Source organism: Corylus avellana, chromosome ca2 (assembly GCF_901000735.1).
Source record: "Corylus avellana chromosome ca2, CavTom2PMs-1.0".
Classification (NCBI taxonomy): domain Eukaryota; kingdom Viridiplantae; phylum Streptophyta; class Magnoliopsida; order Fagales; family Betulaceae; genus Corylus; species Corylus avellana.
The window spans coordinates 4,009,102-4,027,151 of NC_081542.1; the positions used below are offsets into that span (position 1 = coordinate 4,009,102).

The 18,050-nt window shown below is 34.5% G+C and overlaps 4 protein-coding genes across 5 annotated transcripts; 2 read left to right on the forward strand and 2 right to left on the reverse strand.

Moving 5' to 3' along the window:
• Nucleotides 1-87: 87 nt before the first annotated feature.
• LOC132170276 (ATP-citrate synthase alpha chain protein 2-like) lies at nucleotides 88-3,690 on the reverse strand. The gene is made up of 8 exons (XM_059581193.1): nucleotides 3,444-3,690; nucleotides 2,331-2,507; nucleotides 2,082-2,243; nucleotides 1,896-1,976; nucleotides 1,517-1,568; nucleotides 599-713; nucleotides 402-483; nucleotides 88-255 (listed from the first exon to the last, which is right to left on the reverse strand). The coding sequence occupies exons 1-8, from the start codon at nucleotides 3,540-3,542 to the stop codon at nucleotides 103-105; spliced, it is 921 nt and encodes a 306-aa protein (XP_059437176.1). The 5' UTR covers nucleotides 3,543-3,690; the 3' UTR covers nucleotides 88-102.
• Nucleotides 3,691-4,102: 412 nt separating this feature from the next.
• On the forward strand, nucleotides 4,103-7,684 carry LOC132171952 (protein GET1-like). Its single transcript, XM_059583372.1, has 7 exons — nucleotides 4,103-4,272; nucleotides 4,569-4,648; nucleotides 5,736-5,806; nucleotides 6,304-6,374; nucleotides 6,463-6,544; nucleotides 7,041-7,090; nucleotides 7,413-7,684. Exons 1-7 carry the CDS (start codon nucleotides 4,162-4,164, stop codon nucleotides 7,479-7,481), a joined length of 534 nt encoding a protein of 177 aa, XP_059439355.1. The 5' UTR covers nucleotides 4,103-4,161; the 3' UTR covers nucleotides 7,482-7,684.
• Nucleotides 7,685-8,987: 1,303 nt separating this feature from the next.
• Nucleotides 8,988-12,226, reverse strand: LOC132170616 (mediator of RNA polymerase II transcription subunit 10b-like). Of its 2 annotated transcripts, none has more exons than XM_059581653.1 (7): nucleotides 12,100-12,226; nucleotides 10,629-10,902; nucleotides 10,456-10,536; nucleotides 10,246-10,348; nucleotides 10,038-10,127; nucleotides 9,326-9,398; nucleotides 8,988-9,172 (listed from the first exon to the last, which is right to left on the reverse strand). In XM_059581653.1, the coding sequence occupies exons 2-6, from the start codon at nucleotides 10,853-10,855 to the stop codon at nucleotides 9,339-9,341; spliced, it is 561 nt and encodes a 186-aa protein (XP_059437636.1). In that variant the 5' UTR covers nucleotides 10,856-10,902; nucleotides 12,100-12,226; the 3' UTR covers nucleotides 8,988-9,172; nucleotides 9,326-9,338. The 2 variants fall into 2 exon arrangements, with proteins under 2 accessions (XP_059437636.1, XP_059437635.1); XM_059581652.1 differs by having other exon boundaries at nucleotides 8,988-9,190; nucleotides 12,100-12,225.
• A 2,870-nt stretch (nucleotides 12,227-15,096) lies between these two features.
• Nucleotides 15,097-18,037, forward strand: LOC132171775 (small ribosomal subunit protein bS16m/bS16c-like). The gene is made up of 5 exons (XM_059583173.1): nucleotides 15,097-15,217; nucleotides 16,216-16,378; nucleotides 16,822-16,867; nucleotides 17,437-17,636; nucleotides 17,730-18,037. The coding sequence occupies exons 2-5, from the start codon at nucleotides 16,246-16,248 to the stop codon at nucleotides 17,807-17,809; spliced, it is 459 nt and encodes a 152-aa protein (XP_059439156.1). The 5' UTR covers nucleotides 15,097-15,217; nucleotides 16,216-16,245; the 3' UTR covers nucleotides 17,810-18,037.
• The last annotated feature ends 13 nt before the right edge of the window (nucleotides 18,038-18,050 follow it).

The following is an 18,050-nucleotide window of genomic DNA, read 5'->3' on the forward strand; positions in this document are numbered from 1 at the left end:
CCTAGTTGAACAGAAGGAAAAAATAAGTCATAGAAGTATCACACATTCCACCAGCCACTTTTAAAAGGTGCCACATTACTAAAATTTTCAGCAGAGATGATATTATGAGATCATGAGAATGGCAGGTGCGCTACTAGGTATGATAATCGGAGCTCTTACAGTGTCAGCATATATAACACTCGCACCGCCTCCAGCTACCATTGTCCAGATGCGTCCTTTTGGGTTCAACACCGTGAATTTCAAAGATGCACTTGTCTGCAGTGTCAACACAAGAATATGATTTATTCATTTCTCCTATGCTGTTGAAAGGAAAATTCCAGTTTCCGTGATGGAACTCAGTATTAAGCTGAAGAGACTTGATGAATTTAAATATAAACATAATGACACATAAAAGCAACTACCTTTTCATCCAACGAGTGAATGAAACTTTCTGTTGCGCTCAGGACTCTTCCAAAAGGCAGCGGAAACTCAATGTCACCCCACCTGAATGTATAAAAATATATCCATGAGACAACACACTCTGAGAATTGCATTTAAAGTGCACATTTCTGATGTCAATCAAGCACGTCTTGAGAAACAAACATCATGATATGTATACTTTTTAAAGTTCTTAAATGCAGCAGTGTCATCCAATTCGCCCCTCATATCCAAGGGATATGGCTCCCCGTTCACCAGTGTGAATGGATTCATCTCTATGAAACTGAAGTCAAGATCTATGAGAAGGAAATAAAAAGGTTAGGATAGAACAACATCAGCGTTGAGAAGATTTCCCACTCAAATACAAGTGATGACCAAAAGGTTAAAGAAAAAAGAAGAAATCTCCTTTTCTTTTATAACAAAAACTATCAATATTCAATTTTTTTTTCAAAGCCAATATGTAATTATTTCTACAAATAAAGATACTCATAAAAATGAAATTAGTTTCTGTCCATTAAGATCCCCACGTAATTGAGCATATTGATATGACAGAATAAATGTTGGCTGGACTCAAAAATCTTTCCCAGAAACTCTGTTTGGTAAAAATTTGAAAAAAGTTTTGGGTTTTGAAAAGAGTTTTGATAAAGGGAAAAGTTGAGAATTGATTTGGTGGGGGCCACATTTGAAAAAAGTTGAATATTGATTTGTCAAATTCTGGAACGAGTTCTGTCAAAATTAAAAAATATATATATTTAAAAAAAAAAAAAAAAAAATGGTGGGTGGCCTCAGGCCACAGCACAGTGGCCACTAACTGCCAAACTTTAAAAATAAATAAATAAATAAAATGTTGTGTTTTTTTTTTTTTTTAAGAATTGTTGGGGGTTTTTGAGTAGAGTTTTGTAGTGTGTTTTGGAAAATGTTAGTGGTGAAGACCACATCTGAAAATCCATTCGGTAAATCAGTTTTGAGAAGAGTTTCTGGTGTTTGAAAACCCAACAGGGTTTTTAAACAGTTTACCAACCAAACACAGCCATGTTATTCTCAAAATTCTGCCAATGCGGCAGACCAGAAGCAGTTTCTCTCATTAGACATTTCATACCTTGAAATACAGCAAACACAGCCATTATGAAGTCAGCAATTTTCCCCCGAACCTGAGTAAAATAAAAGTAGCATCAGCGCATGCCAGATACACTAAGAAAGCAATACCAAAATGAAATGAACCAGTAATAAAGCAAGCAGGACAAATTTAAAAAACAGAGATTAATAGCATCTAAGGGAATTAAATGTGTCACAAGCAGACCCGGAAAACCAATCAACTGGTCACTTAGGCCACAATTTTCATGTACATTTGGGCGGCAGTGCATTGAAAGTAAACCAGCTTAATGATCTCTCAGATTACTCATGTATCAGATCCTTGCTAAAAACTAAAGTCATTCTAACTGGAAAATGATAAATTAGAAAAGTATACCTAAACTCACCTCCAAGGGTAGTGTAGCTATCAATGGAGCGCAAGCCTCCAATGTCATAGGCTTTTCAGTTGGAAGGAATATAGTCTTAACCTGTACAAGTCAAATATATGTCACCCTTTTGAGCTATTAATACACCAATCATAGATGAGGTAAAAGAGAACAATATAGGATTTAAAATAAACTGTATGGCCATACTTTATCCCAGTTCTCTTCAATTTCAATACCCCCACATTCTGAAAAGCTAATGGTGGATCCAAGCCTTTCAGAGATTATTGAGAGGTAATATTCCTGGTCATGGGGAACAAAGGGTTCAACGATGAATGTGGTGATCGGTGCCTTGCAACCGCCCATCTCAACCTAAAGAAGATCCAATACCCACATCACCAAATCGGTAATCACACAAATAATAATCAGAAAAATCCACAAATTTGTCTCGCCCATCACCTCAACACCAAGGCGACCTTTCACAAACTCAGCAACTTCAGCTAAATCCAAGTTCAGCGCCACCAAGCCGCTCTTTCCACGTTTCCCAAACAACATGTCGGGCTTCACAACCAATCTGGTGGATGAAAGCCACTGTTCTTTGTTTGTTAACTCGGTGAAGTCTGTTGCTTGCGTCACCTAAACCATAAAAATGTTTATTTCTCACTCAACTTTTTACCAAGATATATTGTTCTTCTTGTTTCTTTTTTTCTTTTGATTTATTACAAGTCAGCTTGATTGAACATTTACCATAAAAGACCAACAAAATCAAAACCACATAAATTTTAGTATCACAATAGTCAATAGGTAACGTAGATTCAAAACACATAAACTTGGAGACCAAAAATTCAACCTGTATTTCTTATCCTATGTTTTTCCTGAAGAGATCACATAGGCACATTCATATACACATGCACGTAAAATTGAATATTAAGAGTAGAATATCACAAATTCACCTGATACACAAAACAGAATCAAGTATATATAATGCATAGTCTAAGTATTTCCTGAAGAATCACATGCATCCATTCATACATACATAGAAACACAAAAAATTGAATATCATCGGATTCAATCTAATAAATTCTACACGATACATAATAAAATGCCAAGTAGATTGTTTAGCCTAAGAATTTCCTGAAGATATCACTTAAATAATAACATACAAACACATAAAAATAGATAACGTTTAATTGAATACCATAAATTCAACATGATACATAATAAAATGCCAAGAATGTTGCTTAGCCTATGTCTTTCCTGAAGATATCATATCACGTACAGTACATACACACTTACATATATTGAAATTCATCCATATACACGCATAGATAGCCAACTGAACATGTATAAACTAGTCAGATTCGCATCCAAACCAAAATAACGAATATCAAAAACCTAGATTTCTATAAACTTCTGAAGCCTCAAATATTCACTACAATCTATACATTTTATTATGAATCCGAATTTTCCATAGCTAATAAAAATAAAATAAATAAAAAAAAGAAGAAGAAGAAGTTTCCAATTCTAATAGGAAAAGCGGTTCTAGAATATTCGAGAATCATCGGGATCAACCTGGGCGGAGTGAATCTGGAGGTCGATGTTAGCGAGGCGTTTGAGGTGCTCCTTGAGGAGGCACTTAGAGTCGTACTCTCTGATCTTCTTCCTTGCCATTTTCGCAACTGGTTTTACAACCAACAGCTAGCGCGAAGAAGATGAAGATGAAGACGAAGAAGCGGGGGATCGGAGTGGAAAAAGATCTCGAAGAAATACCAATAAGGGAAAGATTGGAGTAGAGTGGGTGGTTGGGTGCGTGGGGCGGGGTGGGTGGGTTGTTGGCTGGCGCAAACGTCACTATCGATTGCCTAAATCCTCTGAGTCACCAAGAATTTACTCAATTATACTATATTAGGATAAATTACATTTCACCGCCGAAACCACCACTGCCACGTCATTTGCACTTGTAATAACGTTTTTGAAATCGTGTTAGAAATTTTTTTAGTATTTAATAATTAGATTTGTTTGGTTAAAAAGTTTTAAAATATTTTTTTTATCTTTTTAATTATAAAATGACCAAAATGTACTTGTCAGTTTGTCACGCCGCAGCCCAAACATCTGCATGGTAGACGGACCGGGCTTCAAGCTAAGCCTTGGACTCCTTAAAACCGTTGCTAACCCGACCCATCAGAGTCCGGTTCCGGCTCAACCCGAGCATTTAACCGATCGATCTGCTCGCTATAGTCGCTCTTTTGTCAGGGTGAAAACAACGAAGAATCGAGCGAGAGAGAGAGAGATGGGAGGAGAAGAAACCCTAGTACATCGAGGCTCGCTTGCTGCTCCTCTAATCTTCATGATCGTCATCAGCTTCCAGCTCCTCTCCAGGTGGCTCGAATACTTAAAAAAGGTACATTCAGATAAACTCCCAGCTTCATTTGGTTCCTGTACGTGCGCTAATACATTGAAGAATCAGATATTGTTGTGTGATTTATGTGATGCTTATTTCTGTGAATGGAAATGCGATTTGCGAGTAGAGGTGGTGGTATCGCATTATTGCTTAGAAATCAGTTTAGTAGTTGATCGATTGTGATACTTGATAGTTTGTATGAATCTGTGGCACAATTTGAATTGTATAGAATTGAATTCTAATTAAGTTTCCTGTTCTTAAATAAACTCTTATTGCGTCATGTGGTTTCTTCTCAGAAAGGATCCAAGAGTGCAGTGGTAATCCAGTTGCGTGAAGAGATAAATCAACTACTGAAAGAAGCGAGCTCCTTGTCACAGTGAGTGATTCTATAGGTTTATGTGAAGTCTCTTTCCCCATCACCCCATCTAAATCCATCATGTAGAAGTTTGTTTTAATGTCATGGGCATTTAGACTCACATTGTTGCAATGTTAATATCTTATTTGATATGATTAGCTTTGGGTTTAATTGTATGTTTGCCTGAAAAACCTTAAGCATATGTTGTTTGTTTAACTTTGGGTTTTATTTGTGTTAATTGACAGTTGTACTTCGAAGCATTTTACTTTCGATGATGATATCTTTTTTTTTTGACAAGTAACTGACCCCAAGGGGACTTTTGATGATGATATTATTGATATCTCATGGATAGTAAATGCCGATTCAAATAAAATATAAAATTTGTCATATTTATGACCTGTTGCCTGTACCTTCGTCATGATTGACATTGTTGCCATTGGGATGTAGCACTTCTAATTATCCTTGTTGCCTTTCTCTTGTTGGTGGAGTTTGTTTACCACAACTGTTTTTGCACCTCAGTAGGGGCACTAATATCAAAACTCTGATTAAGCCTAAAACAACATTTTGTGGGTATTAGTTTTCAGATGTAACAACTTGGTAAAACATTTTGTGATGTTTAATCATTAGTCATATATCATTTTGTGTCATGCGATTTTTGTAATTGTTCCAAATGCTTGCAATGCACCCTAGACTAGTAGTAGATTATGTCTAGAATTAATTCTGCTTTAAAAAAAATAAATAAATAAAATTATGCTTGTCGGGTATCTATTTAGAATGAACTGAGCAATCTAATTCCGTTGATTGAGACTATTGATCTCATTGGATGAATTTAAAACCGACTTCTATAATATTCTTACCTGAATATGACATTCTAACCCCCTCCCTCCCTCTCCCTCTCGTGTTCTTTCAAACTGTATTTGATGAGACAATTTGAAATAAATTTTTTCAACTGCGGTTTGTCATAAACATATGTAGTCCCCCAAGCATGCTTGCAACATCAATGGTGGAACTTTGTGGAATATTTTGGTCTTAAATATCAATTTTCCTTTCAAAGAGTCTATGTTAAATATCAACATAACCATATGATTTGCTTCTTTGTTGATTTCAGGCCATCAACATTCGCACAAGCTGCAAAACTTAGGAGGTTAGCAGCTGCCAAGGAGAAGGAACTTGCAAATTGTGAGGCAATTTGCAGCTCAACTCATTCACTTATAGTTACTCATATTAGGGACTTGTCAGCATGTAAAATTTATTAAGTTGTATTGCACCTAATTTGTTGAATCATCAATTGTGCTATTATAGAAATTATTTGCTGCTTAGTGATTACGCCGTTCATTGTCTTGAGTTTTCAGCCTACTAGCTTCCTTTAGATATGTTAGGTCAAATGTTACTATTTTAATTCATTTATGTCTAATGTATTATGCGAACCTTCAACTTAAAAATAAATTAATTAATTTAAAATAAATAAATAAAAACCCTCAGGAGATCCTATTTGTGCTTTATCTTTTTATTTCCTATTTCAATTGAACCTTAATTTCTGCTGCTTTCTTTTCTGCCATCCATGTCTTCCAGGTTGGGAATTATTTGACTTCTTTTAATTTGTTTTATTGTTCTAGTTTTAGTTTATTTTTTCCCCCCATATAAAAGGAAACTTCTAACACTTCACTGATTTCCAGATCAAGAATTACAGAGCAAGGAAATGAAAATGTCATATGATTTGTATCTGAAAGTTCTGTTTCTTACTAAGGTGATTTTGGAGTATCCTGGGGATTTGTCAAGTTAACTTGCTCACTTGGTTGAGTTCCAAAGAGTTTATTGATCTGGTTGTCTTGTAGGTTTTGACATATTTTCTGCTCATTTGCTGGTTTTGGAGGGTTCCCGTTGCCTCTATATCTCAGCAACTTGTACAACCCTTTGGTAATGCTTCTTGCCATTATTCATTTTATTATGTTTGCCTATGCCCTCGTGATTCTGCTCTGTATACTTAATAGTTTGATTGATCTGCTTATGACATACTTAATAGGGAGATAGTTGAACATCGGAAGATCAGTAGTTTTCCAAAAAAATGTTCAGTTGAAAACATAAAATACACATAAAATACCAGTTGAATATATATATAAAGGAAAGTTCGTAAGGCCTTTGATTCTACTTTGCTCTTATAGTTATTTAATAATTTAGGTAACCTCTGCAAGACAATACTTATTATCAACATAGCCTCAAAATTTTATGTAGATTTTCATTTCCACCCACACCGTTCCATTTAAATTTTTTTGAGCTAATAAAACTATGCTATACTTTCCAAATGTCCTTCCGCTAGTAGACATGATATTCATCAAGAAAAAAACTCAAGTCTATACAGAATATTCCTTCCATATTTTGTATTTAAATTTCTGCTTTGTATTTTTCTTTGCAGGGAGGATGTTATCTTGGAAGGCTGGAGGTACCTTAAACAACAATGTTATGGTAAACAGCCTATAACTTTTTTTCTTCTCGCTTATTATTTCCTTATATCCTCTATAAGAGAAGCCCTATGTGAAGAATGGAGAATTTGTTACAGTATGTAGCTATCCATTAAGAAATGGCTGGGCTGAGCCTAACTTCCTATTCCGGCTGTAGTGCATCTTAAATTGTTGGAAATCCTTTAGAAAGGTTAGATGGAAATTTATTTATCAAGAGAACACTTGGTGCAACCTGATAGTAGAAAAAGCAATGAAGTGGGTGTTAATGTGTTATCATGCATGCATTTTAATATTGCTTCTGATTGGTCTCCCAATGTTAACTGCAGGTTGGGATAATACCTTGGTTAATAATATCCACTAGAGTAAGCAAATTTGTTTGCCGACTTGCCAAGTAGAAAAAAATGGTACTGGTGATTACTATCTTCTTACTCAGAAAATGTATAATTTTTGTTTTATGAATTTCAAGGAAGAAAAACAATTTCGTATCCATTTCCAGTAACAATGTACATTATATTCTTTATTGAATTAATTATTTGTCTTGTATATATATATATTCAGATAATGGAGAGTAGTTAATAATAAATTAGTCTTGTAAAAACACCATAGATATGAGACCATGTCATTGTTAACGGCGAACCGAACATCTCCTTTATTGAAAAGAGTAATGCTATTTTATTTGACTGTTATATAATTTGGTTGATTCTGGCATTGAAAATTAGTCTCTTTTTTTTTTTTCTTTTTTTTTTTGCAAATTCTAATCCAAGGGACACCTCGATTCTTCAAGTAGCTTGACTTTCGTTTTTTTTTTTTTTTCCCCAAATAAATAAAAAACACCTTCCAAAACAATAGAAGCTCCGGCCATTCTAATAGAAATTGAATTTCGTAATATTCAGAGTTGTTACTACAAGATTAATTTTACTCGTCAGCATCATTGCTTTACGCACTCTCCGTAGCTCATTTGTGGATTTGGTCTCACAATTATCAAACCTACTTTCCCAAACACGATGGTCAAAGTTTGGCGGTGTTGGAAAGGCGATATCAAAAGCAAAAATCGGATGCACAATTTATTTTTTATTTTTCTATTCAAATGGGTGGGGAGGGGAGAAGTCAGATGCACAATTTGCTTAGCATGGATGCCATGGAACTATGCTAACAACTTAATGAATGGTGGAAGACTAAAAGATTGCCCTTTAAAATGTAATGCTTTGCATAACTTCATATCTTTGTTGAAAAAGAAGTGTGTCAATGAAGCATAACTACGTAAAATTATCACTCCGAGCTGGAGGAGCTCTCTAGTAATATTAAGGTGAGTAACAGCTCTGAAACTAGATTTTGGCATGACTTAAGGTATGGGGATCAAGGCCTCGTTTGCCAAACCACACCCACCCCACGGCATTGTGCGGAACAAGTGCCGTACAATTTGCTCAAGACTTTTTGAGGCGTGCTGCTCTGAAAAAAAAAAAAAAAAAAAGAAAAGGCTGGTTCTCTGCGGTGCAATAATGGCTTTGTGCTTTTGGTTCTCTCCCCAATGAAAGACAAACATGTAATTTTGGCATACCAAAATTTTTAAACTTTAGACGCCTCACGTCGCTTCGTTCGTAGTCAAAAGCAGGCTTTTGTAGATTATCAAGATTTGCTTCAGATTTGTCTTTTGACGCACAGTACCGTCGATGTATATATATATAGGATTTGGACATACCCACAAATTACTAACACCAACTAAAAAGCTGTGACATCATCATGCATTCTATACATACCCACAAACTTATTTCCATCTTTCTTCCGCTGATCATTGTACATCCAAATTTATGGATTATTTCAATTAGTTTGGGTGTACTTCTACCTCCTCAACTCTTTCAGAGATACTTTTCACGAAAAACATTGTGGGCTTTTTAGCCACCTGAATCAAAAGGCATAAAACTGAAGGATAATAAAACCTACAACGACTGCAGGACATAGTTTCTTTATAATACATTAGTTAACCATATGAATAGTACATGCCCTTATCTAAGAAAGATAGTATACAAAGCTAAAATCATGACGACAATCAACGCTGTCACATTCCCAAATTTATGATCAGCATGTACTGAAAAGGAAATTAAGCCTGAAAAAAAAAAAAAAAAAAAAAAAAAAAAAAAAATCTGCTATATTAGATCAATGTGTCCGTTTGGCTTTTATCAACAATCACAAGATCACAGAGATGGACATTAATAACCAGATGCAATACTGATATGGGCACCTTAAAGGTCGGATTAGGCTTTCATATCTCCATTTGGTAATATGCTTTGTGCTTGTGCAAGCCGTTTCGATTCCTGCATTAGATGTGAAGAGCTTAAAAGCTTAAGATAGTTACACCAAAAGGAAAATAGCATGTTCTTCTAGATAGGCTCCAGCTCCGTCTACTTTAAGGTATATGCCTGCCTTTCAAAAGCCGACTAATATCATGAATCAAAATTAACTTAAAAAGTTGGGAGTTCCAATTTTGTCACCAATCTACATTTTGAGATTACGCACATAGCTAGCTGCTTCTAGCATTTTATTCTTCTCATTGATAACTTGTGACTTTGCCCTAGCTTAGGTCTTATTTGATTAATGAACCATTTAAAGTCATTACTGGCAAAAACTAATCATCCCTCATGAATAACATAAATCATTCGGGGAATGAGATGCACATCTAGTATATTCAAGGAAGACGTGCTTCACATTCTATGCAACAACAGAAGATTATAAATATAAATCACTGACAAATAAAGAGGCACCCTTCACAAATAGTGACTAGATCTTCAAACAAAGCAGAAAGGGAATGGGGAGAGGGTGGTTGGGAACTTGGGAGGAGGTTCTTGTAATCTTAGCAAAACAAAAAATTAACGTTAAATGGAAGAAAAGTTATGGAGGCAAACTGTAGAGAAAATCATTCTAAGAAATTGGAGGGTCAACAGAATATTACTTACAGCAGCAGAGGCTGCACGTATCTCTCTGTAAGATTCAACTTCATCAGGAAATGTTTGATCAAGTTCTTCCAGAAGATGTCTGCGTAAACCCTGAGAAAAATAAAACCACACACAAGCAAAAAATTCAACAGTAAATCTCAAACTTACTTGAAGCATTGAAATAGATATATAATTATATAAAAGGGTCATATCAAGATATAAAGCCGACCTTAAAGGCATCAGTTTTGCCTTTGGTGATCTGATTTTTGGCAATACAGCTGTTTATGACATCCCTAGTGAATTCGTCTGGATTCTTTCCATCATCAATCAAACTAAAAGCGAAAGTAAAATATCAGTTATCAGAAATAAAGAAAAGCTTGAATTAGGTCATAAAAGAATAATTGCAGTTGAAGAAGAGGCAATCATGGGAAAAACTCACTTCAGAACCTCCATAGGAACCTGAATGTTGCACTTCTCAGCTAATTTAACCATGTTGTCGAGCTCCATAACAAGAGAATTGCTGCAGAACCAAGCCCACAGAAATAAATTTCTTGGTAAACCAAGTAACAAATAAAAGAATTAATTGCAACAGATAGGATTGCAGAAAGGTACAGGCGTTGGAGAAGAGGAAGCTGAGAGGCAACATTGAAGGAAGAGACAGTAAGGGAGAGCTGGTGAAGAAGACCCAAATTTTTCTGGATAGAGTTGATGACCTGGTTCAAGTTCTGCTTTGGATCGTCCACAGCAGTTGTTGCTGCTGTGTCATTGGCTTGAGAGATGATCATCCCATTGCCACCAACACCAGTCCCTGCTGTTGCTGCACTCTGTGACGAATCCATCGTTGTGTCTTACTTCCAAGACCTCTCTAAAACCCTTGAAAATTAATCTGCCCCACAGAAATAAAGAATGTATAATATGACTGTAAAGAAAATAACATAAAACAATTACTTGTAAAAAGTTTATCTTTCCTCATATGTCAAAAAATGTTAACTCGTCCATTGATATAATCCAACCAAGACAATTATCAGAGCATCAAACATATGTATATTCAAATGCATTTCTCTCATCTAATCCTCTTTTTCAATTTTTCAAAAGAAGCAAAAGAAATCTAGGAAAATCTCGTAGACTCAAATTTTCAGTGATTTAAAAGTTATTAGAATATTATCCATTCTTAAAATGAACCCTGTTGGAACCAATACTGCATAGTGTGGACCAATTGGGTAACATCTGGCATCACTTTACCTCTAAACAATAGCAGCAACATAACTGACTCTAGGCTATGAATAAAGTATATGAATAACATTCTGCATCCAGTCGTGTGTTTGTTACATAAAAATGGTAAATCATTAGATTATCCAAGTAAGCTATAATGCGAATAATCACCTTAGCTTCTTAGACTCTTCTTTGGCCCCTAACAAAGTAGCCGAATCCTTCACATCCTCCCCACCAAGATTTTCAATTCTAATCATTCTATGTTTTTCTTTCAGAGGATGATTAAATCACTGCACCACAGATGATGTTGCATCTTTTTTTCTTTTTTCTTAAGAAAATATAAAAAACAAAGACACATATAAGTTCTCAGTATATCTTTAGCTTTCTCTTCCTTCAGGTTTTAAGCAACCAACCAGATCTGTTATCACTGCACAACTTATTCGACTCCATTTCTATGAGACATTAATCATCTTAAAGAATTACTCATCAGCATTAACACAATGAACCCAGCATTTACACCACACTATCAAACCCCAGAAATCAAATTACCCTTTAAAATATGAATTACTCATCAAATATAAAAAAACCAACCTGAAAACAGTAAACCCCAGAAACAGATTCAAGAAATCCACATAAAAAATCAGAGAACGGTACTAAACTAGCAAATCCAGAAGCTCGAAAAGCTAATCAGCATATACGTAACATGAAAAGTCTTCAAATTGATCGTAACCCAAGAAAAATTGAGAAACACCCAGATCAAAAATAGCTCCAAACAATCCAAAATTGAACACTTTTTGCTATAAACCATGATTAGAAACAATCCCCAAAACAACAGAAAATCAATTGAACTAACAAAGTCGGTTTGACGTACAAAGTGGCCGGTGTATTCCTGTGAGCGTTGGAGAACCAAGAACGCTAATTTGGGTTCTACAAATTATAAGAGTTTTGAGTAAAATTATTAGATCGAATGGATTTTATTTGGGCCTGTTATTTTATTTTTTATTTTTTTCTAACCAAATAAGAAAATGGATTACATGGAGGATGGGCAATCCTAAAGGCAAAATAAGGGTGGGGTCCTAACAACAGACCCGATATGAAATTATATTTCTAAATATAGTCCCTATAAAATGTGAAACCACATATCCAAACTCCAAAGAGCACTAAAGAGTAAGGGCCTTTTATGCATTATTAAATAATTGTCAAATAAAAATATAATTTCTAAATTTGATAACATTTATTTTAACAAAATTGTTATGGGAAATGTTGGTGATGAGAACCACTTCAAATTTAATTGTTTTATAATCAATGATAATTTTTTTTTCCTTTTTTAAAAAAAAAAAATTAAATAAGGGTAGGCCGGGAAAACTAATTGTGGTTATCCTACTTGGGCATAACCATAATAGCACCTACCCGCTGGAAGCCGTACAAGAGAGGCCTAAACGGTAGAAACCGCAGGCGCTCTCTCAAGTTTGACTGAGTCATAGCCTGACCCAGCTCCAATAGGACATCTATGAGAATCCAAGGCAGCTAATACTAATCAGACATATGTGAGGATTCTCTATTTATCAATTATAACTTACTTAGTATAATTTTATACTAAAACAATATTGAAAAGCTCTTGTTTTCTTTTTGTTATTTTTGAAAGAAAAAAAAAAAAAAGCTCTAATACCCTATTGAAATAAATTAGAGAATAGAATATTTCACAAGTCAGGCATAAGCCAATAAGAAAATGAATCAGTATTTAATTTGGTTTATAAATGACAATGAAAACAAAAATATATTCTAACCAGTTTACTAAAATAGTCCACATACTATCCAGTCCCATACCTCAGATTGAGTTCGAACCCTGAATTTAAATATTGTCTTTAATTTATTAATTTATTTTTCATTTTCAATTAAAATAGATCATATATATTGTGTCACATGAATGTGAATTCAAACCTTGATTCTATTGTTAATTACATGTTGTCCGAAGAGTTTTTTTTTTTTAACATGTATGCACAAGGAGATGAAAAAGGGAAAGAGGGATTCGAATTAATTATTTTTGTTTTATGAAGCATAGACCCTAGTTGATTGAGGTACCTCTTGGAGACTTCAAAGAGTATTAAAGTTGATTAAATAAATTAATTTACCCTCCTAAAAATACTCATATATATATATATATATGAAGAGCATGTCGGATAGCCGACAGAGGTTCAAACTGACTATACCAAAAAATGATTTAAGAATAGGAGGTTTTGGGAAAAAGAGATATTTTCTTACTTGCTATATCCTTCTTATCACAGTAATATGATTTAAAGATGTTACACTTTGTACACTATTAGAACATGTTTGAAATTGTGGTCGAGAAATAGAGCTTTCAAGTCAAATTTTTTTTTTTTTTTTTTGCAAAAGTTTCATTTTTAAGCTTGAGCAAAAAATGTGTTTGGGCCATTTTTAGGCTTTTTAAACGCTTAAAAGCGTTTTCAATTTTTTTATTCAAACAGATATATATATATATATATATTTTTTTTTTCTTTTTTTTTTTTCTTTTTTTTCTTTCAAACAGACTTTTTGAGTGTTAAACGCATTTTTAAGCATCTCAAAAATACACCCAAACATACCATTAAAAATGATCGATAGTAGAAGTTGAAAGTTATTGGTTAGATTTTGAAAAGTTAAAGAATTCTAGCCTTCCAATCATATATAAATTTCTATTGGTTAAAAGACTGAGAAAAGTTAGTTGCATCAACAAATCTAAGTTATGAAGATAACAAATTGAATTTCTGATCGGGGATATAACCAAGGTGTTAAATCTTTGGCGCTCGGCAACCTCATTTACGTCACGTGGTAAGTATTCTTATTAAATAATTTTTCAATATTGCCACTTAAATGCACTACATTTAACCAAAGTAGTGATAAGAGCATCTCAAACAGTACTTTTAAACTAACTTTTGAGTTAAATTTAGAAATTTAGGTGCTCCAACAGACCTTATAGAAGAGCAATTTTTCTAAAATTTACTACAGTGAACTTTCATATTTGAAAGTTCATTGTAGCACATTCTAAACATTTTTTATTATTTATTTATCCTCTCTCCTCTCTCTCCCTCTCCCTCTCCCTCTCTCCTCTATCTATAATAAAAAATAGATTAAAAAACAATATTTAAATAAAGTAGATTGTAAAATAAATAGTTTGCTAGAGTTCGTTGTGAAAAAATACTATCTAAACTAAAAAAAGTTGATTTTGAGTGGCTAAAATAGCTATCAACTACTAAAAATGCTCTAAGTAGCTTATTTGACTATTTTGGTAATGATCTTGTTGGTAAGCACTTTGATATAGTAATTTGTGATAATATTGCCTCTTAAATGCTATTTTTTAGTTATTTGTTTCTGAATTCTTAATCATTCATTCAAAATTTCAACTTGGTATTCATGTCGGATTGCAGTTTTTGAAGATAACAACTGGATATCTACATCAACAGTATTGATTTAACATTTATTATTTTTTACATTTTAAAATCTTAACTATGTTATCTAAAAACAATAATTAATTAACTCACAAAAAAATTAAGATTTAATAAATTTTAAGCAATCTTTATCCCAAGCACCAAAACCCCTATAATTTTGTTTGGAAGTCAAAAAAAACATTGCAGCTAACACGTGTAGCAACCAATTGTCAGGATATCCAAATGGATACCCTGTGCTAGAAGACACTATCTGGGTTTTTTCTCAGCCTCTACCCGATCCGATATCATCTCTACCCAGTTCCCACGCCTCCATTTCTTTAAAAAAAAACCCAGCCCCTCTAAAATATAGCCCAGCCCTCCATTTTTTAAAACCCAGTCCCTCCAAAAGTCCAAACCTAACCTAACTCGGCCCCTTTTCATTTCTTTCTCTCCCTCAAAAAAAAAAAAAAAAAATCATTTCTTTCTCTGGAATCTGTCGACTCCGTTCTTCACTTCTTCTCTTGCTTCTATCAGCTCCACTGCTCCAGCCTTCTGAGTCCTGAGGTTAGTTTCGCATCTGGGTTTCTTGTTTTTACTTTTAAGTTTCATGTTTCTGTATTTGGTTGAGTATGTTGTAAAAGAGTAATGATCAAGTTATGGGGGGGTTTCAGGCGATAAGGTATGTGGGTTTTCTTCAAGGGTTCATGGGGTTTTGCTGGTTTTGGGGAAATTTTGGTTATTAGTGTTGTTTGGTTGGTTTTGGTTATTGGGTGTTTATTGTTTTGTTGTTCTTTTGGAGGGACGGATTTGGGCTTTACGGCTTACGGGTGGTGTTGTTTTAACGAATTATGTTTAATTGTGTTATTGGGTTGGTTCTGGTTCTTGGATTATGGATTTATAGTGGTTTATTCTCATTCTTGGTGGGATTGATTAGGAGTATTTGAAATCGTGATAATTATATGGATATGTATGCTGATGAACAGTTTTTGGATGCATCATAAGTATTTGTTTTATGAGTTATGAGTTATTAAAATTTTGTTTCTCTCTTAGTCTGATTAAAACAATATTTGCATTTTTAGGTGTTTTTTATATATTTACTTTGGGATTTTGTCAAGCATCAACGAGTTTATTTTATTTGTTCTTTTTATTCATACGTTTGTTGTTTTGATGGATTAATCGCTATATTGTAATATCATTAGAGTGATAAGTATTAAAACTAATGGATAAATAAAATTTTCAGGTTTTTGAAAATCTTAGATTGCATCATGGACAAGTCAAAAACAATTGACGCATTTTTTTTTTTTTAAAAAAGATGCTATGTTCAAAAAAAATAAAAATTCCTCGACATAAAAAAATAAATAAAAAATAAATCATTTTATTTCTGCCCTACTTGAGTCAATTCCTGGCTCCGCCACTGCCCAAAACCCTTCAGAATTCGAACAACTCATCATCTTAAAGCCTAGAAACGGACCACTGATTTGAATCGCTCCACTCAGTCCGTTATTGATAGTTACCTTATGCTCTTTCCCATTTCGGAATTACACTTGTTTGTTATTGTTTAGGTCGATAGAAGGAAACAGAGGCCAGAGAAAATGGTGGTGAGGATCCGATTGTCGAGGTTCGGATGCCGAAACAAGCCGTTTTACCGTGTCATGGCCGCCAATAGTAGATCTCCTCGCGATGGCAAACACCTCGAAGTCTTGGGATACTACAATCCCTTGCCAGGTTTTCCTGCTCGCACACCAGTTCCTAAATTGTTTCATTTTGCTTTCGAAAGTGCTAGCTTTTTCTTGTATTTGTTTTCTTCCTGTTTGGAATCTCACCTGGTTTTTGCTGCGTTTGGTTGCTGAGAAAATATGAGAAAAGATTAAGAATTGAAATGTGTGCGTAGTATGGATTTTGGGCTTAGTGAGTTTGAGTTTTCAGTGTTTGGGAACTAGGAAAAGATAAGAAGGATAAATTGGATTCTATTTTTTGTGGGTGGGGTTGCAAGCTGGAAAGGAAATTATAGTTTTGAATGATAAACCATTGATATCTTGCAAGCAAAGAAAAATCTGACTAATTTTATTGAGCTTTCATTTCTTTTCCTTCCTTATCCTTAGCAACCAAAGGGAGGATTGATGATTTGTGATTTACTCATTGTTTGCAATTTGTATGAATTTGTGTAGGCCAAGATGGTGGCAAACGAATGGGTCTTAATTTTGAAAGAGTGAAGTAAGAACTTTTCTTCTATTTATAGTGCCTTTTTACTTTCAACTGATATGTTTTGAATTCTCTGCGAAAATTAACATTGGGACTTAATTGTTAGTCAGATTTAGAATCTTCTATTTGTTATTTAAAATCAATTGTTTATAGCTCCCCCCTCCAATTGGAGGTAGTTCCAGATTAGAACTGGATAATTGCATCTCCCTCAATATATAAATGTATAGATGTTATTGATCTATTGCTTTAGAAGTGGATTATTTGTTTGCTTTCATGTTCCTCGTTTTGAATATAGAGGACAGATTTTGAAGGGGATGCATTTTTTTTTTGGAGGGAGGGGGGGAGTGTGTTTGTTTCATGCCTATTAAATTATTTCTGATAGGTTTATAGTGGTTTATAAGAAGATAGAGTGGAGATAGAGGTAGAATGGTAGAAGCAGGTTAAGGTAACAGGATGTTTGCCTTTCTACTACTGAGAGAATAGATAAAACCTTTCTATTTGTATGAAGTTTCTAATTCATTGTCCTTATCTGTACTTTTCAGTTGAATGAGACTTACTAATTTCATCTTCACTATCTGCAGATATTGGCTATCTGTTGGTGCACAAGCCTCGGAACCTGTGCAGCGCATTCTTTTCAGAGCAGGGTTACTGCCGCCACCACCCATGATGGCAATGGGACGTAAAGGTGGACCACGTGACACACGTCCTGTTGATCCGATGACTGGCCGTGTCTTGACTCCAGAGAAGCAAGCTAGTGCTGACCAGCCTAAAGCCTCTGAAGGTGATGAAGACTGTGAAGACATTGCAAGTACATCGTGAAAGTCTTCATTGCAGTTGTGAAGAACTTATTTTTGTTTGTTTGATCTCTTTTTAGGGGGAGGGGGGTTCCCGGGGTATCAAGAGTCCATATATCTACTTGGATATCCTCCAGAGAAGCAGTTTGGTCTTGCTTAATTCTGAAGAATAACTCTCAATCTTTCTTGGGAGGACAGCACTTTATGTGGTGAAATTGGCACTTAATTCCACCACACCATACAGGGATGTCAAGTGTTATGTAATAGCTGTACTGTCAAATGTTCTTGAAGAAAATTCCGGAATTGAATGTTTTGGGGAGGCTGCTGTATTAAATTTTGGATCTTTCTCAGATTATGCTTTATCTAGATATAGTTGAGATTTGTGTCTTGCTGTTCTCTCT